The 23448-nt window shown below is 41.1% G+C and overlaps 5 protein-coding genes and 1 long non-coding RNA gene across 15 annotated transcripts; 2 read left to right on the plus strand and 4 right to left on the minus strand.

Moving 5' to 3' along the window:
- Positions 1-327: 327 nt before the first annotated feature.
- LOC104810317 lies at positions 328-4417 on the minus strand. The gene is made up of 9 exons (XM_010536547.2): positions 4153-4417; positions 3589-3665; positions 3352-3496; positions 3195-3265; positions 2484-3068; positions 1729-2316; positions 1431-1643; positions 1182-1340; positions 328-1083 (listed from the first exon to the last, which is right to left on the minus strand). Exons 1-9 carry the CDS (start codon positions 4178-4180, stop codon positions 913-915), a joined length of 2037 nt encoding a protein of 678 aa, XP_010534849.1. The 5' UTR covers positions 4181-4417; the 3' UTR covers positions 328-912.
- Positions 4418-5268: 851 nt separating this feature from the next.
- Positions 5269-6153, plus strand: LOC104810319. Its single transcript, XR_771285.1, has 2 exons — positions 5269-5724; positions 5815-6153. It is a non-coding gene; the product is annotated as an uncharacterized LOC104810319 (long non-coding RNA).
- LOC104810318 lies at positions 6058-8516 on the minus strand. Its single transcript, XM_010536548.2, has 7 exons — positions 8000-8516; positions 7586-7692; positions 7389-7483; positions 7204-7280; positions 6693-6813; positions 6415-6474; positions 6058-6344 (listed from the first exon to the last, which is right to left on the minus strand). Exons 1-7 carry the CDS (start codon positions 8413-8415, stop codon positions 6207-6209), a joined length of 1014 nt encoding a protein of 337 aa, XP_010534850.1. The 5' UTR covers positions 8416-8516; the 3' UTR covers positions 6058-6206.
- A 4577-nt stretch (positions 8517-13093) lies between these two features.
- Positions 13094-15788, minus strand: LOC104810320. 8 transcript variants are annotated; one of them, XM_010536557.2, is made up of 4 exons: positions 15228-15788; positions 14861-15164; positions 14335-14530; positions 13094-13891 (listed from the first exon to the last, which is right to left on the minus strand). In XM_010536557.2, exons 1-3 carry the CDS (start codon positions 15277-15279, stop codon positions 14473-14475), a joined length of 414 nt encoding a protein of 137 aa, XP_010534859.1. In that variant the 5' UTR covers positions 15280-15788; the 3' UTR covers positions 13094-13891; positions 14335-14472. The 8 variants fall into 8 exon arrangements, with proteins under 8 accessions (XP_010534859.1, XP_010534858.1, XP_010534857.1 ...); XM_010536556.2 differs by having other exon boundaries at positions 13094-13591; positions 13712-13891; positions 14861-15787; XM_010536555.2 differs by having other exon boundaries at positions 13094-13594; positions 13712-13891; positions 14861-15787.
- Positions 15789-17313: 1525 nt separating this feature from the next.
- LOC104810321 (lysine--tRNA ligase, chloroplastic/mitochondrial) lies at positions 17314-21454 on the minus strand. The gene is made up of 14 exons (XM_010536558.2): positions 21119-21454; positions 20703-20921; positions 20463-20574; positions 20245-20353; positions 20096-20153; positions 19852-19920; positions 19606-19713; positions 19418-19510; positions 19225-19329; positions 18332-18538; positions 18154-18248; positions 17938-18028; positions 17676-17831; positions 17314-17590 (listed from the first exon to the last, which is right to left on the minus strand). The coding sequence occupies exons 1-14, from the start codon at positions 21398-21400 to the stop codon at positions 17498-17500; spliced, it is 1797 nt and encodes a 598-aa protein (XP_010534860.1). The 5' UTR covers positions 21401-21454; the 3' UTR covers positions 17314-17497.
- A 169-nt stretch (positions 21455-21623) lies between these two features.
- Positions 21624-23024, plus strand: LOC104810322. 3 transcript variants are annotated; one of them, XM_010536559.2, is made up of 2 exons: positions 21624-22244; positions 22561-22727. In XM_010536559.2, exons 1-2 carry the CDS (start codon positions 21905-21907, stop codon positions 22596-22598), a joined length of 378 nt encoding a protein of 125 aa, XP_010534861.1. In that variant the 5' UTR covers positions 21624-21904; the 3' UTR covers positions 22599-22727. The 3 variants fall into 3 exon arrangements, with proteins under 3 accessions (XP_010534861.1, XP_010534863.1, XP_010534862.1); XM_010536561.1 differs by lacking the exon at positions 22561-22727 and adding an exon at positions 22737-23024 and having other exon boundaries at positions 21637-22244; XM_010536560.2 differs by having other exon boundaries at positions 21637-22244; positions 22556-22727.
- Positions 23025-23448: the final 424 nt, after the last annotated feature.

Raw genomic sequence — 23448 nt, forward strand, 5'->3', positions numbered from 1 at the left:
CCCAATTGCGGAAGAGCTTTAGAAAGGCCAAAGTTTTGTAACAAAGAAGAAGAGGTATCCAGCAGGTCCCCCAACCATAATTCTGCCACGTCAGATCTGACGAGTTTTCCGAGGAAAAGTTAAATAACGGGATTAGATTAGATGTGGGTAAAATGCCTAATCCTAAAGAGATTATCTTTGAAGATTAAGTTTGCAACAGTGTCATTTGTGTTTAAAAAGATTCGGACAAAAAATGGTTGAAACATGTGTGAGACGCTGGATAAGTAGAGAAGATCAACAAAAGGGGAAGAGTGCAGAGAGGCGTGGATGCTACAGGAGGAGACGATATATAATTAAAAACTGAAAATTGAAACCAGAGACAAGAACTCAAGAGGGTCAGTCATATCATATGTCTGAAACAAAGAGAGAAACATAACAAAGACTACGAGCAAATAGACATCCCCACCCTGCCTTTCCCTCCCTCCTTCACCATCTTCAACGCAGATTACAAGGCAGTTAACAGCAGAAACACCAGAAAACAATGTAAAAAACTGACGGATTTAGCATGAAATAAGAAGAAAAAAAAAGGGTAAAAGATAGACGAAACATAAAGGAAACAACTTCTAAAGGGCGGTCAGATCCTAAAACCAGAAGGGATATTCAGCTCTTCCATGGTTTGATTCCAATAACCCTCCCCTTTCCTCCTAGACAGCAAATTCAAGATTCTCCTCAAGCTCCTCTGTTCAAATTTCTGTCCGTTTCTCACGCAGCACAGCACAATAGACACCGTCCGGCAGCCTGGTTCTCGAGTAAAAGAGTTATGATCAGCTCCTTGTTGTTTCTTCTTTCCCATTATTGCCTTCTGAAGGAAGATAACTCTGCCAGGATATATGCTCGAGGACCAAAGGACTGCCGAGAGCCGTAAGGCAGAGGCTAGCAACCATTTGGCAATGACCCAACTTGCTTAGCAATGTTCAAGGGATCCCTAGTTTTAGCAGTTGAGCCATTTTCAGCGACCTTGCGATCACCATCACCTTGGACAGCTGAAGTAGACTCAGAAGTTGCAGGTTCCTTCTTGTCATCGGTAGTTTTCCCTTCCCAGACCTGCTATGATATGGTGCAAACTCGATATTAGATGAAGGACAAGTTAAAACAACTGCAGAGTTTAATGGGAAAAAAAACTTAGTATCGTCTTGTCTTGCCTGCTTCTGGGGGGTCTGCTGATGCTGCTGTTGCTTGGCTTTCTTCTCTTGAATTGTCTTTTGCCTAACTTCGTAGAAAGAAAAATCATCCAAAATGCATGTCTTGTTGTTATGCTCTTTGAAAATCTTTATTATCTTCAAGCCCTGCTCCAATTTTACCTGTATGAACCCACACAGAGAGTTAATCATTGACAACAACTAAAGCCATGACAAAGTTAAGAGAAGATGCTTCAAGAAATGGTAACAGACCTCTTGTGTGTCCCTACTGTTCGTAACAGGTTTATTCTCATTGTTCTCAAGGGTAATATGCTTCAACAAACTGTTGGGCACATCCTTTACAATATGCCACTTCAGAGGAAATGAGCCCGTCCACTTGTCCTGCTGCCAGTACTCCACATTTTTGTCGAAATCAACTGGTCCTATCATTTCAGCAAGTCCAACAAACTGTCCACTTGCATTGACCTGAATACAGAATTGAAATGCACTGGTCAATAACCTAAAAACAATAATACATAAGATAAAATGAGTTCAGAATTCGGGTTCAGACCGAGAAAAAGAGAAACACTGGACAGCCGCCAGCCTTCTGCTGAGATTCCTGATATGCTGCATCGAGCTTCTTGTTGCCATTTGGAGTGCTAGCCCAAACGTTATATTTGATGCTCTTGTGAATGTCATCTTCACTGTATGACTTGATGACATAGAATTTAGCATCTGTGTAATCCTCTCGGAAATCTTCTCTGTTGTACAGTTCTCTTTCAGGAACAACACAAGTTTTGTTTGTCTCTCCAGCACCAGACAAGTTTGATGTTCCGGTCTGCCCCTTCACAACAGAGCCCGTCTCTGATGTGCCTTTCTGGTTCTTTGGACCCTTTGCTCTAGGTCCCCTGTTGAGCTCATTCAACCCATCTATATTCTCACGTCCATAGAAGTAATTGTTACCCTTTCCCCAGCCTCTGTATTTGTTGTCTGCAGTCACCCATCTTCCATTTGTTCTTGCACCATACCCGTCCGAACCATAAACCATACCAGATCTAACAGTGCTACCATATTGACTATATAGCTTGCTTTGATACATCCCGTTGTAGTACCCCTGAGCTGTACCAAATCCTGCCATTGACGCAGGCTGGTGCAAACCCTGCAGAGAGGATTGGTTGTGTTATTAGCTATCATGACTGAGGCAGGCATGACAGCAATCAGATAAGACAACAATGGAAACCGTAATTCCCACAACAGGCAGACATTATTTATCCACAGGTGTACATGGCGGCAAAATTGAACATGGAATTCAGAAACATATCATACCGCGTAATGAGAATTTGACTGGTAGTTCTGATTCCTTGATGAAGGTACATTGTTAGCCTTAGAAAAAGATGATGCAACTCCACTTCCAGACACAGGCCTCTGCACATCTGAAAACTTGGAGCCATCATGCCATGACACGGGAGTGTAAAACCCATCATAGCTAAAACTTGGATCCTGATAACCAGCAGCAAAACCTCCTCCCTGAGCATCGTTTCCATACAAATTAGCTGAAGGGTTAAGAGTACCCTGGTTCAGTGGTTTCACCGGAGCTGAGCCATTATTTCCTTTTGCAGTACCACTCTTTGAAGCACCAGCAGCAGCAGCATTGGTACCACCTGCAGGGAGTGTCTTCTCATCTGCAGCTCTGTTCATAGAGATATCTCCCTGTGAAGGAGCAGTAACGGAGGAAGTGAAAGGTCCACTGCTGGTGGGGAGAGGAAAGTAAGGGTACTGGTACAGCTCAGCAGCATACAACTGCCCATCACTACCGACAGCTGGAGCCGGACTCGTTGCTGGGGAATATGTATATGCTGCATACGCATATCCCTGTGGATACACAAGAGATCCATTCTCTCCATAAATTCCCTGTAAGAAACATTGGGCAGGCACAGAAAAGATCAAATCTGGTAGCGAAGCAGAAAATGAAGAGAATGAAATCGTTATAGGTCGTCATCCAAATAATCATGTGGTTATCAAAGATAAAGCACATACAGAACTCAAATCGACGCCATCGGGATTTGTGTAACCTGTGCTCTCGTTCCACTCAAGACCATTCCCATATCCTGAAAATTTCGACCATATGTTATTCAACTCATAAACAATATTTCCAAGCAGTAACTCAACTCGAGGAGAAAAATATAAATCTAACCTCCAAAATAATAGGGCTGATAGCCATTCGGAATAAAGCAGACGGAAGGGTCCAGAGCATCGCTAGGGAGCAATGGCGTCAAAGATCGATCAAAGGAAGGAGGTTGACCATTTGAATCCACAACTCCATAATGATAAACAGCAGTCTGCACAGAAAACAACACCATAACTCAATTTGTTTAAAGTAGACAACAGTACAAAAACTGCAGACACAGATACAAAACCAGCCGCTTTCTACCTTCTTAATCGGCTCGGGGATATCCAAAGACTTTGGTTGTGGATTCAGGGATAGTTTCTGCAGCAAATCAGTAGCTTCTACAAGCAAACACAAGTGAAGGAAACAAACCATTTTCTCCGCCATAGCTATGAAGCAAAACTACACCTTCATTCACGCCAAATACCACAAATCTACCATTAAAATTGAGACAGACGAGAACCTGGAAACCAACATCTCCTGCCAATCTGACAATTTCATCGACTGAATTAGACAGCAACAACAAGAGGAAAACGACAAACACTGCCTAGACAACATCTCAGATACCGTCTAACCCTTAGCCACGGCAAGATGATAATAAAAACAGGAAACAACACATAGCAAAGAAAGATCGAGAGAACACATAATAAATCTACTCAAAACTAGAAGAAACGAAGAGACGTGCACAAATCGGATTTTAGAGCAAAACGAGAGAACCCAGCTCGATTCAAGATCCAAACTTTCAGAGAACCCAGATCAAGTGGGGGCAGGAAAAAATCGAAACAAAACAAGGACAAATCGAGAAACATGGGAACAAAAAAAGGATACGATCAGCGGGAGGAGCGACGGTAGCCATTCGAACGGACTCGGGTATGGAGATTTGATAGATCCTTCTAGGAGAGGAGACGCGACCAATAGATGGATAGGGACAGGAGAATCCAAAAAAAATAGAGAGGAGAAAAACCCTAACCCAAATCAGAAAAACCCAGATCGAATCTAGGGTTTAAGAGATAAAACGAGAAGGAGAAGAGATTTGGGTCTTTTGGCCGCGGCCGCCAAGAGAGGGTTTTTCTTCGGGGGAAGGGTTAAAAGGGTTTTGTCCGAGCTCGTCGACTGATTCAAATAGCTCCACGAGCCCTCATTTCCTAATTTGTCTATTTTATTTTGATGTTTTTTTTTTATCTCCATATCTATATTATTAAACTCTAACAATACAGTTCGAAAAATCTAAAAAAAAAATGCTTATTATTCTTATTCACCTTCACGCATATAATATATAGTTATAATAAATATAGAAAAAGTAGCAAAATAAAATACTGCTCGGAAAAGGAAAAATAAAAAAATAAGCAAAAAATAAAAAAGTAAACGGACAAATGGATTTTCCCCTTGATAACTAAAAATATCCAAAAGCAAAATGGACCGAAGAAAATGACGTAGAGGCCGAAAGGCCTGCTGTCCGAACAAGGCCCGACCGATTGTTGTTAAGATGAAACAGAACGCCAACCAAATCCAACGGTCAATATTTTTTTTTGTTTGGTCTTTATATTAAATCCATAATAATTAATAGTTAATACTCAATGATAATTTTTATTTCTTGAAGGGAAACAGAGCAGACAAACCTACTTCTACTGCTTCCGCTTACAAACTCGTTTTTGTTGTACAATGTCTGTGTGCTCATAAGTGGGGCGTTGTTTGGGTAAACTTCAGAAATACCCCTTTCGGGTCGCATGAATTTCTCGCTTACCCCACTAAAAAAAAAAAATTTGCGACCTTATTACGACTAATATATAACTAATATACAACAGATATACCCCAAAAAACTACTCTTATTTTAGTTGTATATTAGTTATATATTAGTCGTAATAAGGTCGCAAATTTTTTTTTTTTTTTGGTGGGGTAGGCGAGAAATTCATGCGCCCCGAAAGTTTTCGGGGTATTTCTGACGTTTACCCGCGTTGTTTGGTTGGTGGGAAAATGTCGAACTAATTTTCTCGGGAAAATAATAAGTCCTTGCCTTGCACTGGCGATATGGGCATTCCATTTTAGAAGTGTTTCGGTCAGAGAGTGGGCTGAAAATGGCGGCAACTTTCACTGCCATGTCTTCCCTCGGATCCATGATCTAGCTGCCAATGGCAACTTGTTGGATACGAAGCTGTCATAAACTTCGGTTTGTGTCTGCAAATTTACTTCCTTGTAGGTTGGAGCAGACGTTGTCAAAAGGGAGCTGAGTTATCCTTTGAAACTCTCCCCATACTTTCGACTTGCTTCCGGCCAGAAGCTTGAGAACTTCCACTACTTTGCACTGTTTAGTTACTTTCCAACCATAACCCGAGATTCGGTTACGATGCTGCAACTGGAAAGTACGAGGATCTTATGCCTGTATTGTATGCATCAGCAAAGGTAGAGTCTTTGCATAAAAAGACTGTCTCCGTTGCCAACTGATTACAAGGAGTCTTGAATCTGAAACTATTTCTGTCTGATGGATTCAAGGTTGTAAGATGCCGCTCGGTGCAAGCAGTCTGAGCCAGTCCCCACCTGCGACCCAATTGGACAAGTCAGGTTCTTTCAGACATTTCTAGCCTAATTATTACAAGAAGTGCTTGTTTCCGTCAAACCCATTTTCAGTCACTGAATCTGCGTTCCTTTGCTCTGGTTCCATGGTATCCGTACTGAGATGAATGAGAAACCTGGTAATGCGTTGAAAAACAGAATAATAGTAGAACATTCTGGGGAGAGTGGATACAGATTCATACATAGCATGCGAAATTCTTGTGCAAATGAAAGGATTTCGATCTTGAAGCCAAACCAAAAGTTTGAATAGATGCTAAAGTATATGAACAAAGACTTTATCTCAAAGAACAAGAGGCTTTCGGTGTTGTATATCACTTCAGGAAGCCAAACAAAGATTTGATGGCATTGATAGCGCTCTCGTTGATGAAAGATTCGTCGAAATTCTTTAAGAGCTTATCGAACTCTTCTGATTTCCTGATGTTTTCCAGGTCTGGATCTGATCGGATTCTCTGCAAAACAACGTTAATCAATGTCAGAATCTGTAAGCTTTTAACTCTGTCAAAACTCATCGAACGCAACCTTGAAATCTTCATATCCTGCTTTCAATGCTTCTTCTAGAGCCGAGAGACCAGCTTTCACCTATAAGATATACCGAAAACTCGATGATGAGATCTCGTGGGTATCAGCATATACAACTCGGGCTACTGCATATTGGGAAGATGGTGACCAAATCTATCTGAAGAAACTATATATACAGATATGCCACTCGGGCTACTGCATATTGGGAAGATGGTGACCGAATCTATATGAAGAAACTATACATACATATATATGTGTATATATATACACACACACACCTGATTGAGCTTTGAATAGCAGCAAGCGACATTGTAGCTAGCCACTGAAGCTTCTTCTGGAGTTGGTCTAGATCCTAACACAGACTCAAACTTCTCCAGTGCCTCCTCGTATTTACCACTCCTTTGATGATTTTTAATACAAATACGAGCAGAAACAAGACAGTGATTGTCTGGTTGAGTCTCAGAAATCAAAGAACCAAGCAGAGAAAGCAAAAACATGATTCACATTCTGTCTTGGACAGTTAAAAGATTTGATCTTTTCAGTCTTTATAATCATGTTAATTCACGAATATCTGATCAAGATCTTACCAACACTTGCCCTACATCATTACAAGCAGAAAAGAAGACGGCGATTGTCTGGTTGGATCTCAGAAATCAAAGAACTGAGCAGGGAAAGCAAGAACGTGATTCACATTCTGTCTTGGACACTTAAAAAGATTCGATCTTTACCATCCTATCAATTTACGAGTTTCTGATCAAAGACCTTCCCAATGAGACTGTAGCTTTTTACCTGGAAAGTAGCAGACCTTCACGGAGATCCTGCTCCCTTTGTTGTTTCTCCTCTTTCACCCTCAAGTAGTTTTGCATCTGTAAGTTAAAGGTCAAAAATTCGGCTGAATCGAATTGTCATCACGGAAGTAAACGGAGAAAGATTTGAAATTTCATCGAACGTAGAGACAAAGTCTGAAACTTTACTTGAATTTCCCTCACTCGGTTGCTGATGAAGCCAGCATTCCTCTCGATCCTAATAATCTCCTTCTCTGTTAACTCACCAGATTCATCTGTCTTACCTGAAACAAGAAGAAGAAGACAAACACAGCAAGATACATCATCTTATGGAGGAACCGATGAATTAGAAAATACAATGAGATGGGTAACAGATTTGAACAAACCGTATCGTTTCTCCATTTTCATGAGCAATGGGCCGATTCTCTGGCGGATTGTGTACATTGTCCTTCCGTACTCTGCCGCAGGCCAAATCTCTGTCCCAAACACTGCACTGCATTCAGTTTCAAGGTCTTATAGTCATAATTATGAATGACCAATCCTCATCTCTAAGCATGCCAAATGAAAAAACTGGTTGAAAATTTCAGTACAATGTTCACTCTCTGTGGGGTGTTGTTGCTTTTTAAGGCAATGGATCGGCTAAGAAGTAAAGGTGTTACTTGGGGCGCAAGATATCAGAACCTAGACACTGATCCAAGAATGAACTCTACTCTAATCCAACTTAGTTTCTGTTCTTCGCCCTTCCGTCTGTAAGATATCGACGTTTCAGCAGAGAATAAGAGGACAATCCAATAACAAACCTTGTGGCGATAACCCTGTCGCCGACGGTGAACTTTCCGGTCTTGTCGGCCGATCCACCGGGAAAGATGGCGTCAATGTAAGTCCCACCATCTCTTCCCTTTCTGAATTTCAGACCATAAGGCTGCTCGATCTCCACCTCGTACTCTTCATACTTCTCTTCTCCTTTCTCCTCTTTGTCGCCCCCTCCACCTTCGCTTTTAGCCGCCTCTGGCGCCGACTCTGTCTCCGACGCTTTCACGGCCAAATTCCGGCGTTTCACGACATGGGTATTGCAAAAAGAGCCCGAAGAAGTCGAAAGGAACAAGCTTTTGACGGATACGACATTGGGTTGGGTGACAAAGCTAGGGTTTTGCTGCGTTCTTTGCAGTGAAGGCGAAGAATACAGAGATGGGTAGCTGCTCGGAGCTAAAGACATGGCAGGTTCTTGTCTGAATTAGTTTTTTCTTTTTTTCTTTCTCCTCTCGTTTTGGTTCTCGCTTCGAGCTCAACAGAAGCCAAAGACGCAGAGATTGGTTGGCTTCTCTACTTCCTTGCATTTTGATTGGTTCTTCTTCTCAGAGTTCCGATTCGGATTACATGTTCGCGTGACTAGTGGCTCTGATGAGGCCTTGCATTTGGTCCAAAAACATTGTGGTACTGCCACGTGTCCTCCTGTAAGGGATCAAAGTTTCAGAGTTTGTGCTTTTTTTTTCTCACCAGATTCGCATCTCCCTTGCTTGGATTCGTTCGTTTCAGTCAAAGCAAGCAAAAAATAAACTCAGAGAAATCTCACTTTCGCTTTTATGGATTATGTATATTGTATAGAGGGATAAATATGTATTTTTACATATCTTATTAGGTTAAACCTACTTGTATAAATACCATATTATATATCTAATAATATTAAGATTTCATTCACTAATTATATGGTATCAGAGCCAATAACCCTAATTGGTCTCTTGCTACTGCCGTAAGTCTTCTCCTCTCTTGGCTGATCATCGCCAACTCTGCATCTCTCCCTGCTTCTGTCGAGACATGTCTTCCTCGACCTCCGTTGTGCACAACGTTGAGGAGATCACCTCATCTGACGCTCAATCTTCGTCCAGGATGTTACTATACGTCAACATGTCCAACATTACAAAACTTACATCCACCAATTTCCTCACTTGGATCATTCAAGTGAAGGTTCTCCTTGAAGGTTACAAGCTAGGTTGCTTCGTGGATGCCTCATCTCCGATTCCTCTCGCCACCGTAACAGCCGACGGTGCGGTCACCGAAAACCCTGTTTTCGGTCCTTGGAAGCAGCAAGACAGACTCTTATTTAGTGCCTTGTTGGGCACGATTTTGATTCCATTACAACCCTTGGTTGCTTTGGCCACATCTACACTCGATGCTTGGACCACCATCTCCAACGCCTACGGGAAAGCTTCCCGAGGTCATCTCTTGCAGCTTCGTCATCAAATCAGGAAAAGTGTCAAAGGATCTCAAACCATTGACGAATACCTTCGTTTTATTAAGTCAAAATCCGATGAGCTCGCTCTTCTTGGCAAGCCAATGGATCACGAGGATATTCTTGAGGCTATCATGGATGGCCTTCCCGACGAATTCAAACCCGTCATTGATGCAATCAATGCTTGTGATACTGCCGTGTCTATTGACGAGCTTCATGAGAAGCTTATTAATCACGAAGCAAAGTTGCTCCTGACGGCCTCCCTGCCGATTCTGTCCTCGGCTCCGATCTCGGCTCATAACACCTCCGCGAGATCACGCAATACTCCTCGTCAGTTTGGTCGCTCGAACTGGCCTCGAGGATCGTCTTCTTCATCTCAACCCAGGGGCTACATGGGGATGTGTCAAGCTTGTGGCACTCAAGGCCATAGTGCAAAGTTTTGTCCTCGATTTCGAATAGTGTCGACTCATGGTTCGACTGAATCTTCGTCATGGACTCCACGTCCTTCTCCGCCACAAGCTCATCAAGTTGTGCAATCTCCCTATGGTATGTTCAACAATGGTTATTGGTGATGGCTCAGGATTGCCCATTACGCACACGGGTTCCCTCTCACTTTCTCTTGCTACTCGTCCGCTTAAGTTTGACAATGTTCTTTGTGTACCGACCATGTGTAAAAACTTGGTCTCGGTGAATCAGTTGTGCACGGCTAATGATGTCTCTGTGAAATTTTTTCCGTCTAATTTTCAGGTGAAGGATCTCAGCACGGGGGCACCAATCCTTACCGGACCAAGTAGACAAGGAGTTTATGAGTGGCCGACACCTTCTCGTTTCCGTTCGTTTCCTTTTGCGTTGTCTTGTGTCAAGTCCACTTTGTCCGAGTGGCATTCGCGTCTAGGTCATCCGGCTTTTCCTATTTTACGTTCTATTTTGTCGTCTTTGAACGTGTCTTTGCCACACGATTGCTCGTCTTTTGTTTGTCATTCTTGCAATATCAATAAAAGCCATAAACTTTCTTTCTCGTCTTCGTCTCTTCAATCCACCAAACCGCTTGAAATTGTCTTCTCGGATGTATGGTCATCACCCGTTCATTCGGTTGACGGTTTCAAGTATTATGTGCTCTTTGTCAATCATTTTACTCGTTATTCTTGGTTGTACCTACTAAAACAAAAATCCCAAGTTCTAGACACATTCACCAAATTTCGGCCTCTTGTAGAGAATCGGTTTGGGACTAAGATTGTGATGTTGTACTCAGATAATGGTGGTGAATTTGTGGCTCTACGTCCCTACTTGGCGACTCACGGTATCTCACATCTCACCACTCCACCTCATACTCCGGAACATAATGGAGTTTCTGAGCGACGTCACCGTCATATAGTCGAAACCGGCCTCTCCTTACTCTCGCACGCATCTCTCCTGATATCCTATTGGTCCTTTGCATTTACTATCGCGGTCTATCTCATTAACCGTATACCAACCCACATTCTTGGTATGCAATCCCCCTTTCGATGTCTCTTTGGCTCCGAACCCAACTATACTAAACTTCGTGTTTTTGGGTGTCTGTGTTATCCTTGGCTTCGTCCTTACTCCTCGCATAAACTTGAGTCGTGTTCTCGAGCATGTGTCTTTATTGGTTATTCTCCCACACAAAGTGCATATTTCTGTCTTGATCCGGTGGACTCTCCGCTCTATGTGTCTCGACATGTTAAGTTCGTTGAACATGTCTTTCCCTTCTCCGAGTTATCTTCTTCTCGTTCTTCGCCTGTACTTGAATCCGAACCTGAATGCGTCGGTTCACCTGTCTCCTCTGTCTGTCTGCCACTCGACTCTTCGGCCTCTGCTCAGCCCTCTTGCTCGGATCCTTCCCTGTTGTCGTCTGCGGTCTTGGCAGCTACAGAGCCACCCTTGGTTCCGTTGTCTCCAGCTCAGTCATCTTCGAGACTCTCCTCGCATGTACGTGACCAGATTCATGTTGTCTTGGATGCTCAAAATGTTCACCCGATGTAGACACGTTCGAAGGCCAACATCCGCAAACCAAATCCACGGTATGCCCTCATGTCTTCTCTCTCCTCGGTTGACATTGAGCCGGCTTCTATTACTCAGACACTTAAAGATCAACGATGGAGATTAGCCATGCAAGACGAGTTTGATGCTCTTCTGCGGAATGGTACTTGGGATCTTGTCCCTGCAAGTGCAGCTGCCAATATTGTTGGATGTCGATGGGTGTTCAGGATTAATTAACGCAAGCCCGATGGCTCTGTGGATCGGTTTAAGGCCAGGCTTGTTGCCAAGGGCTTTCATCAGCGTCCGGGTATTGATTTCCATGAGACGTTCAGTCCTGTTGTTAAGCCGGTTACGATTCGTGTGGTGCTCAGTTTAGCGGTCTCTCATGGTTGGCCTTTACGACAACTCGACGTCAATAATGCCTTCCTCCAGGGTAATCTTATTGAGGAAGTCTACATGTCACAGCCACCCGGGTTTCTCGCTTCTGATCGCCCTCATCATGTGTGTAAGATTAGGAAAGCTATTTATGGTCTTCGGCAAGCTCCTCGTGCATGGTACTCGGAGCTTCGATCTTTTCTGCTTGCTCGTGGATTCACGAACTCTGTTGTCGATACATCTCTTTTCACTCTCATCACACTGGCTGTTCGTCTTTATGTTCTGGTCTATGTGGATGATTTGATTGTCACTGGCAGTTGTTCGTCTCAAGTTCAGCCAAGGACTTGGGTGATCTCTCCTACTTTTTTGGTGTTGAGGCGTTGTGTTTTGATCGTGGTTTGCTTCTAACTCAGCGAAAGTACATCACTGACCTACTCCACCGTGCCGACATGTCTGATGCTAACCCGATTTCCACACCTCTAGCATCAACGTCTCGGCTCACGGCTGCCTCTGGAGAACCAATTTCGAATCCGACTAAGTATCGCACACTTGTTGGTAATCTTCAGTATTTGTCTCTTACTCGTCCGGATCTGAGTTTTGCAGTCAACAAGTTGTCTCAGTTTATGCATGCTCCAACGGATCAACATTGGCAAGCCGTCAAGCGGGTTTTATGTTATCTTGTGGGGACTCGCGATTATGGGATTTTCTTGTCCGTCAAGAATTCTCTAACATTACATGCTTTCTCCGATGCAGACTGGGCTGGTGATAGACTTGATTTCAAGTCCACAGGAGCTTTCGTTGTATTTCTTAGCAGTCATTCCGTCGCTTGGTCGTCCAAGAAGCAGTCTGGTATTGCTCGCTCTTCCACCGAGGCTGAGTATCGCTCAGTTGCTGCTACAGCGGCTGAGGTTCGTTGGGTCACATCACACCTTTCGGAGCTCGGCTTTACTTCTGACACCGCACCTGTCATTTACTGTGACAACCTCGGTGCGACCTACCTATCGGCTAATCCGGTATTCCACTCACGCATGAAGCACATAGCTCTTGACTATTTCTTTGTTCGGGGTCTTGTTGAATCGGGCGATCTCCGAGTTACACACGTCTCTGCTGCCGACCAGCTCGCTGATGCTCTCACGAAACCATTGCCACGGATTCCATTTCATGACTTGTTTGTCAAGATTGGACTCAGCTTCGGTGCTCCATCTTGAAGGGGCGTATAGAGGGATAAATATGTATTTTTAGATGTGTCTTATTAGGTTAAACCTACTTGTATAAATACCACATTATGTATCTAATAATATTAAGATTTCATTCACTAATTATATATCGGATGCTTAAACAAATCAGAGATAAGGAGCAATCAAAGAAGGAACACAGACACAGTTAAAGAACAAGACAGAACAAGAATGAGATCAAACAACTTAAGCTTTCACCATCATCACCACCACCTTCTTAGTCTCTTGAGCTTTTTGCTTACCCTTTTCTTGATTTCTTGACTTGCTCAGTGGATCACAAGCATTCCCTTCTCGAGTTCATGTCCCTTGTTGGCCGTAAACAATTGCTGCTGCTGTTGCTGCTTCTTTTGAAGCATGCCCTTGTGAAACTGGCTGTTAGGCCTGGAAACTTGGAATTACAACACATCATTGTTGCCAATGGGAGAGATTCCAGCTTCAGTTGATACTGCTTGATCTGTCATTTAACTACACAAGTAGCAAAGTTTCCAGGAAAGGCTCACCAAGCTGGTTCACCTCGAGATGATAGTGCCTCCCTAGCCAGATAATACTCTCTGCTATATGTCAAAAAATTACGCTTCAGATGGAAAACTAAAAGGATCATACAACAACCGAACTGGAAGCATACCCATCAACAAAACCTTGGAGATCTCGAGAACCCGTAAAGTATGGACCTTTCATACAGCATGTTTTCCACGCAATCATTTTCAAGGTCCCCAGATGAGCATGATGAATGATCCGAGCCATTATGCCAACAACAGAGGGATGTGTCATGTGTGGCTTACAGATTCAGGCAAAATGTCCAGAAGAAAGTGAGGACACATGGTTTGCAAGAACTGTTCTGTTGATGAGCCCTGACAAGAATGAGCATGAAAGAGTATAGGGATATAGTTACTATATACTATCATGGTAAATCAAATGAGCAATTATGTAGAAATTGTTTCATTTAGCTGATATACTCTATAGACTCAGGTAAATCAAATGAAAGAGTATAGGGATATAGTTCATATAGAACATTATAATTTTGTTCTATGTGATATGCTGACTTCAAATTTCGGAATTAACTGATATACTCTATAAACTCGGAGGTTGAATCAAAGGCAAAGGGCTGTTGAGTTATTCTATGGATTACCGATATAAACAAGAATTCAGAGTTGACATGAAAGAAGAAGCTGCAGAGTTAGAGATTGATGCTGATGATAATGATGAATACACAACGTTTTTCTTCTCGGGATCTAAATGGGAAAGAACTTCCATTAAGTGGTTTGAAGAACACAAATGCAGATTCTATATATACCTCAGTGGAGAATGTTTCCAATGCTGGAGCCACAAATTGAAGACACCCAACAGTCGTAGCCGATATCTTCTTCGTCACTGCAAGTCCACTTTTCACCTTCCATCTATTCCCCACCGAGCTAAAACTAAAATAGATGGATCACATGATAACACAAACACAACTTTTTCCACCATCATAGCAGATATCTTCTTCATCACTGCAAGAACACGGAGAATCATTCAATGGGAATTCCGACCAAATTACAGCACAACAGATACAAAGCAGGCAGCTTGGATGCAAAAAAAAATGACAGTTCAGTTCAGTTCATTCTTCACTAAAGACACCAGAAGAAATTTCCTTTTGTTTAACCTTTGGTTGGTGAAAATAATCACACAAGACACATGGATAGCATTATCCAAATGGTCACTGGATTTGAGAGCCAGTTAAAATTTTAATGCAATTCGCAACCGTATACTATATGCATCGGAATCAGAACATACACTTTGAAGGGAAAAGAACAAGAAAAACAGCATAAACTCTTCATCACCTAGGCTCAAATTCTCGGATCTCAGCAAGCTCCTTCCCCATCAAATCCACCCACTGCACCTTCTTCTTCTCCCTTTTCTCAGCTTCTATTGAACCAGAATCCGCCTTCCTAAGACTGCTCTTCAGAAAATTCCCGGTACCTCGACCTTCCTCTTCCTTTCCATCTACCCTACTCTCTTCTCTAACCTCATCGTTTCCATGGCCATCCACATTATCAACATCATCATGGGCATCGTCAAGATCATCATTAGATGAAACAGAGGCGGTGGAAGACACGTGAGGCGTGTTCTCCAACCTCAGCGAACCTGCCGTGCATATGTGAGGAGAAGGTTTACAGAAACAGAAGAAAGAAGGGCACTGGATCTTACACAGCAAAGCCCTCATCAAAACAAAGGTTGGATCTTTGAAACAGCTGGTCATCAATGAGATCCGGATCGATTGAAAGCCGGAATCTTCGAGTAACAGAACCGTATAAACAGTTTGATTTCAAGATTAAAAAAGAAACCCAACAAGACCCAGCAAGGGTTTTGTGTATATACGCCTCTCTCTCTCTCTCTCTCTCTCTCTCTCTCTCTCTCTCTCTCTCTCCAGAATTCCAATCAGACGAGGGAGCAGACAAAACGACAGAGCCCACGCAATGCTAATACAAAACGGAAAAGAACAGATTCCCCTTGACAACAATCAGCCGTGAACGGAAGATAACGGAGGAAAACAAATTAAAAAGGTAGATGCTTTTTCCTGATTTGGGGAAGACAGAGAGAGAAGGAAAGAGAATCAAGAACCCTTCTTAGTAACCATTGAGGAGAAAATGAAAAGAAGAAAAGATAATGATGTTGCTAAATAATCTCTGAGAATTGACAAGAACAAACCAGACTAGAATAAACTGGACAAAGGAAACAGAAGAGAATTTTCAATGGAAACTGCCCTCGCACAGTTACAGTGGACGATCCCTTGTGTAATTCGAATTTCAAGTTTTCATCTTTTACCCAAATATCTAAATATTTTAAACTAATTATGTTTATTTTAGATACCAGCTTTATCCACAAACAAATACACTGATTTCTGTATTTTAAAAATAATTTACGAGTAAATAATTTCCATATTGTTTCAGCGTAATTCTTTTTTATTATGTCAGTTGGTACGGATAATTTCAAATCCAGATCTTATCTTTGGTGAAAACTTTATCTTGTTAATCTGCATTAATCAACAATTTGTGAAAAGATTAGTTTATACATATATATAACTATTTTTTTATATATTTAATGCGTATATATATATATGGAGTTTTTTATCATAGTTTTTTTATGCGAGAGAAGAGTAAAGAAGATTCCACATCAACGAGGAAAAACAAAGGACACTTCTGAATATCAGATTGAAATATTCTAAGCAACATGGGATCTGACCATAATCAATAAAAAAAAAAAACTAAAAATATTCTGAATTATAAGCTCCTGTATCGGATAATACACACTAAAAATATTTATATATGATTTAATTTAATGTTTCAAATAATCAGACCCGTCTAATGGGCCGTGCCCCCACCTCAAAAGAGGCCCACGTTTAAGGATTTTTCCTTTTATAAAAAATATTTTTAGTAATTTATTTTGTTTTTTATAATTTATTTATCATTAAAGATTTTTTCAAATATAATTAAATAATAATAATTTTAAATTCATTAATATTTATTATCATTTTAATATTTAAATTTTTATATAACTTAAAAGTAAATCTAAATAATAATCACAATATTGTTTAACTCGATTCTAAAAAATAATCATGTTCTATTTCTATATTCGATATTCTATCTCTAAATATCAATCATATTCTCATTGTATAATATAAGAAATATTTGTTTTAATATTTTAATATTTTTATTTCATCATTTTCATATAAAAATTATCATCTATCTTACTATTTAATGTTACTAACAATAATAATTTCATTTGAACTATATGTTTATTTTTTTAATGTAATATATCGGAATAAAATTATATCTGGATAAAGTTTAGAATTTAATATGATAAATTAGATTTATAAATTTATAGGTTTTTTTTGTTTAATGTTTACTGAATTGTTATTTTATTTATCTAATTAAATTAGAAAAATTAAATCTTCAATAGAGATTCTCTATATAATTAGATATTACAAAATAATATGACACGGGATTGAGACGGATCTCCAAATAATCCATACAAATATATCTTTCAACAGCTCTCTCGTACTAATATTAAAAAAATTATAATAATAATTTATTATCTGCATACTGGTTCAGACAACAGCATGTGAGCGTTTATGGGCTCTTCGTCAATGACAAACATTGGATGCTTCCGACATTTGATTCCGAGATCAATCCATCACGACCGTCCGATTCGAATACTCAGCATTCGGTCAACGCAAAACCAACGACCTCGATGGAATCCCGTTTGAGATCGGACGGTCGATAACAGGTCTTCAAAAAGGGTAAAGAAGCAGACGATAATTCCCACTGACCAAAAAGACCCTACAATGATTTGTCTTTAACATGTTGTCTGAAGTTAATTTGCTTATTACAAAAAATGATGATACAACAAATGGATCGCCGACGATATTGTCGTAACGGTAACTCTGCAGTGCCGTTTTTTTCCCGGTATCGTCTTTGTTACTGTTGAACTTTGAGAACCGGAAATGCGATAACGTCTCGGATACTCGCGGAATTCGTCAAGAGCATCACGAGCCTGTCGATTCCGAGCCCCTAAACGGTAAACAAAAGACGATGAGGGAAAAAAACTACGAATCAAAGAAAAGTTCCTTACTTGCATCGGAAAATGGAATCGTACCATCCCTGAAGCCGGAGGCATTCCATATTCGAGAGCAGTGAGGAAATCGTCGTCGAGGGTCACTTCGTACGAAGAATCGTCGTCATCGTCGTCTTTCTTCGTTGTATCGGCTCTCTTCGCGTTATGCTGCCTCACTTGCTCTTCCAACCGTGTTCTCTAACCAAAATTCGCGATATTTTTCATGTTCGGGAATTATACAAAACATAACTAGGATGTGAAACCGAACTGGAAGATCTTAACATGTTACGTCGATTTTCGTTACCTGGTCCATCGGATCAGTCAATTCAGAGAATGCATTTGCCAGTTCCCGGCCACAAATGAAGAGCTCGAATCTTTCAGTCAAGCCTTTGCGACTGTCGCGAAAGAATCAAGAATCACGCAACAAAAAAGTTTTTTTGAGATCAAAGCAAAACACCCCGTTTTCGTTTATGCTTCGAACAAACAGTACTATTTCCTCAAAAAAAGTTTTTTTTTTTACCTGCGATGAGGCTTGGCCAAAGGAGATATTTCGATAGGGTAATCCAGAACAAATGTCGGCTGTATCAGCTTCGGCTCTACAGCCACTTCAAAAACCTGGAAAAAAGACAGAACTGGTAACTTAGAACACGACAGGAGAAGACTGGAACTGGAACTTCACAGTAAAGCAGAAGCTTCACCTCGTTAAGAAGATGGCCGAGAGAAGGACAAGCTTCGATTGCGGATATGTCCTTGGTCTCGATCACATCCCGGAGTTTCATGACGACGGTATCTTTGGCGTTTCCGAGATCATCCCCCATCTCATCGAAATCGATTCCCGTCATCTCTTTCACTAGATTGTGCATGGTTTCCCTCCTCCAAGGCCGCTCAAGACAGATCTCCGTTCCCTGCATGAAGCCATCACAAACTCAAAGTTCCACCAAAGATTCACAACCAAATCATGACTTTGATCCTTCGGTTGGGTCGTTTCTATTTCGAGCTTTTGTTCTTGTTTTCTTTTATTAGGTTGTTTTCGTACTTGAACGACAAATTATGATGTAAGGAGGCGTAAGACCCGTTAGGGATAAGAGTTGTTCGGATTTGGTTATTTTGGTTTTAGGAAAACTATAACCATTCAATTTTTATATTGAATTATGTTCAGTTCAGTTCTATTTCGGTTCAGGTTTGATTTTATTGAAAAGAATACTAAATTTTCAAAGAAACTTTCGGTTTTCTCGGGTTTTTTTATCCGGTTAGATTAATCACGATCATTCGATTTTCATAATGGATTCGATATGGTTATGGTTATGTATTATTCGATTCAGATTGGTTCAGTGATTCTCACCAAGTTAGCCACCCCTAATTAGGGGTTCATACTATCTTAATCTCACATCATTGTTTTAAATAAAGGAGAACTTGTGTGTTCAATAAAGGTACGGAGATCGAACGAGACTCGAATATCGTTCAAGGATCCCCGGACTCCTCGAATTCAGGAACGGATTCCCAAACTCCGTAAGTTTTGGAAGAAGAAAAAGTTTCGATAGATCACGCTAGGGTTTATCATGTTTCACTTGTTCTAACATAAAATATGCACCTGGTAATCAATGGTGAGTTTCCCGTGGACAGCCATAGCAGATTGGGTGACAATTAGCTCGGCCATATCCATCATGCTTTGATAGTCTGAATACGCTTCGTACATCTAAAAACAAAATCTCGAGAATGTTAACATACAGGGAAACCATTCAAGAATCAAAGACCAAAATGCAGGAAGCACCATGAACTTTTACCTCTATAGTCGTGAATTCGGGATTATGACGGGTCGAAATGCCTTCGTTTCTAAATATCCGACCCATTTCGTATACTTTCTCAAACCCTCCTACCTGTGATCACAAAAGAAAAATTGGCTAAGATTATACGAAAGGAAGAATTAGACGATAAAACCATCAGAGGACAATGTCAAGAAAATATCTCTAACCAGCATTCTCTTCAAGTGAAGCTCGGTAGCAATCCTTAGGTATAGATCCCTACCGAGTGAATTATGAAAGGTTACGAAAGGTCTCGCTTCGGCTCCACCAGCTGCTCCCTAGTTTAACGAGTCAAATAAAATCCAACTTTTACAACCATACATACCGAAATGTGATGATTTATGAACATGGCAATAGTGAGTATTTTATTAGCAATTAAACCAAAAGAAAAGAGGATTGGAAAGAAGAACACAAACCTGTAGAACAGGAGTTTCAACTTCAAGGAAACCCAAAGACTCAACTGTCTTGCGAATCTCTGAAACAATCTACTAAAGCCGAAATAAAAGAATATTCAGTGTTAGCCTCTGAAACACAAAGAACAGATGTTGCAGAGGAAAAAAAACTAAGACATGTAGTGAGATAAAAGCTAAGAGCAGAACCAAACAGTTAGTTTTTTGGAGTTAACATCAGAGTTATGTTAGATAGGATAAGATAACATACTTTTGCTCTTTTCCGAAACACATCAGCCACTTCGGGATTTGCAATCATATCAACGTACCTAGTATTATCAAACACAATGAAGTCAAACCCCGACTAAATCTTAATAATCTTCAAGCAATTATCATGGGAATGCCAAAACACACACTAACCTTTGGCGGTAACGTTTATCCACATCGGTTAGACCGTGATATTTGTCTGGCAGCGGAAGGAGAGACTTTGTGAGGATCGAAAAGGAATTCACACATACAGAAAGCTCCCCTGAATGGATGGATACGACACAAATAAAAACAAAAGTTAGGAAAAAGGAATCGATTGATGCAAAATCAAACAACCATTCTCTGCCCAGATTGTCTGTTTTCAAGGTTACCTTTCTCTGTTCTCTTGATTGAGCCACTAACACCCAAAATATCGCCGATATCGACAAATGCCTTAAGCTGTTCAAACTGTTCATCTGAAAGCCTTTCCTTCTCACAGTAAAGCTGTGAAAATCATGAGCAGGAAACCGAACATAAGATTAACAGCTCGAAACTGATATATGAACAGAAAAACCGAACATAAGATTAAGAGCTCGAAACTGATATATCAAAAATTGGGTGAAAGAGAAAACCTGAATTGTTCCAGAGTCATCCCTCACTGTGATGAAAGCAAGTTTCCCAAATGCTCTGCGAGCCACAACTCTCCCAGCTATAGAAACACGATCACTCTCACTGTTTGATTCTTCCCCATTCCCTAAATGCTTATATATTTCCTGAAGCTGATATGTGTTATGACTTCTTTCCCACTTGTAAGCATAAGGTTCAAATCCTTGTCCTCTCAATTCCTCAACCTATAAAGAAATCTCCATTACCAAAACATATGCTCACTGAAACTATTCGGTATTACACATCCATACTGCAAATTTCCACTCTCACAGCGAGCAGACCAACCCCAATGAGCGATTTCAAAAAAAAAAACCCACATACACATTGACATGTGTTCATACAGATACAGACACAATTCAGCAACAGGGAAGAAAAAAGGAACCTTTTTGAGGCGAATAGAGCGAATGGCTTCACGATCAGAAGTAGAATTCGAAGACGAAGCGGACCGTCGGTTGCGACCGGCCGGTCTGGCAGTCTCAGCTGTCGCCGCCGTCGAAGAAGAAGAAGAAGAAGCAGAGGCGCAGCAGAGGGCACGTGATGAGTGGTTAGATCTTCTTCCTCCAATTACAGCTACGAGATGCATAGAAGAAGAAGAAGCAGAAGACAAACGGAGCAATTGCTTCAATGGCATCGCCGTTAGACTCCATACCTTCAATGCCTCCATGTCTCTCTCTCTCTCTCTCTCTCTCTCTCTCTCTCCCCGCTTCTGCTGCTATATGGATAGCAGGAAGAAGAGGGAGGGAGACAAGTGGGTTGGGCTCGGAAATTGGGCATGAACCCTAAAATTTAAAATCACAATAAGATTTAAACTTTGGGCTTGGTCAAAGCTTGAAGCTTTCGATTAACAAAAAAAAAAAAAAAAAGCTTGAAGCTTTCTACTAAATTTAGACAGGAAATCTTAAAACCTAAACTGGGTTCTGTTCAAAATCGAAACTTTGGGTTGGAATTGGAAAAAAAAAAAAAAAAAATCTCTCGCTTAGTCTTAAGGTCTCCCACGAAATTTATCCAAAAAGCGCACAAAAAGAAAAATATCCCAACTTGCGTAGAAGACAAAATCCTGGCAACGCACGAAACGGTTCTTCGAAAGACAAAAGTCAAATCCACGACCAAACGCTTTAGCAGCCGCCATCGCCCAATCGCATCCAAGCGCTCGGGAGAGAGAGAGGTGATGGTGTTCAGCAGCGCGGCGTTGGTGGCGGTGGCAGATGCCTCAGCCGACACGTGGCAGCGGATGCGGAGGGTTCGGCCGTCGGAGAGAATCAACAGCCGCCAGGTTATGGACCTGGCTTGTTGCTTCCCGCTTCATCAAGTGGGTCGTCTCTTTCTCTGCTTGTGGACTTTCCTGTGCCTTCCCACATCTGATTCCTTCTACTCCTATACGTACCACAACTACTCTTCTTCTTCCTCCTCCTCCGATTACGATGATGATGATGATGATCTTGATTTTGGTCATAATTACTACAATTATGGGGATTATGCTGATGATGGGTCGTCCTCATCATCTACCCGTGAGTTTGATGATTATTACTATTACTCGCACTCTGATTAACGTCCCCGACATGTTCTTTGTATAGCTTTCGACCTCACATGGCTGCTTTGACTTGTGTTTTGATTCTTTGGTATTGCTTTGTTAGTTGATTAGATGGTCGCCGGGTGCTGAAAGTTTCCGACTTTGTCGTTCTTTTACACTGTAAATTACTCCTGAACCGAAAAATAAATCAGATTTACGAATTGGATTCAATAGGTTTTCCTTCATCATTCCCCCTTACTTCTCATGTTCTTATACCTTTTATTGTGGTGTTTGCTTATTTGATGGAAGGGAAGCCATTCTGTTCTTCGATCAGTTGAATTGGATTGTTTGATACGGGGTGTTGATGAGTGTTGTCTCACGATCCAATAATGGCAATTTCCTGTGTGGGATCTGCAAAATCTTTGCTTGAACACTGATGCTGACACCCTTTTTCTGTTCTTGATAAGATTCGTGAAACTGGTCTTTGTAGACACTGAATCGAGATTGCCATGGTGATAACATTAACATGTTATGGAAACAAATCTTGGATTTGGATTTTATAATAAAAGGTTATCAGGCGAATTCTCTGCGCAAGGAAAAGATCATGTTGACTCTGAATTTGTTCATGTGGCTTGATCTTGAACAAGGAGGTTATGTGTTTCTTATATCATCTGAAAAGCAGTGTGTTTGAGTTTATATCTTTATGTACAACCTCTTCAGTTACCAGCGATATTGTCATCAACAGACTTTAACTGTCTGAAAAAAAAATAATAATAATAATGCAGAGAGGTCGCCGGACTGATGAGCAGAAGAGATCAAAACAGTTTGGTTTCTTCCAGACAAATGCCCCCTCAAGCTTGGAATGAATCTGTCATGTTCTTGTTTTTGGATTCTTGATCAAATTTCGCTTTGACTGCGGTAAGGATGGGCAAAAATACCCGAATTCGGGTATCCGAAAGACGTGAGAGACGAGCTCGGGTTTTTAGATAGAAGGGTCCTAAATCTCGGGTTTGAGTAGGAGTGGTTTGTTGGTATCATACGGATACCCGCAGATATCTGTGTTTTGGAAAAGATGGTTTCACCCTTCGGTTTTATACATATTTACGTAAATGACACTTTAAATATAAAGTTTAACTCTATTGTTCTCCGCTCGAACATTACCCCTTCACTATTGTCCAAGAAACCCGAGCGAAAATCCGATC

This window comes from Tarenaya hassleriana, unplaced genomic scaffold (genome assembly GCF_000463585.1).
Source record: "Tarenaya hassleriana unplaced genomic scaffold, ASM46358v1 Cleome18, whole genome shotgun sequence".
In the NCBI taxonomy this organism is placed as follows: Eukaryota; Viridiplantae; Streptophyta; class Magnoliopsida; order Brassicales; family Cleomaceae; genus Tarenaya; species Tarenaya hassleriana.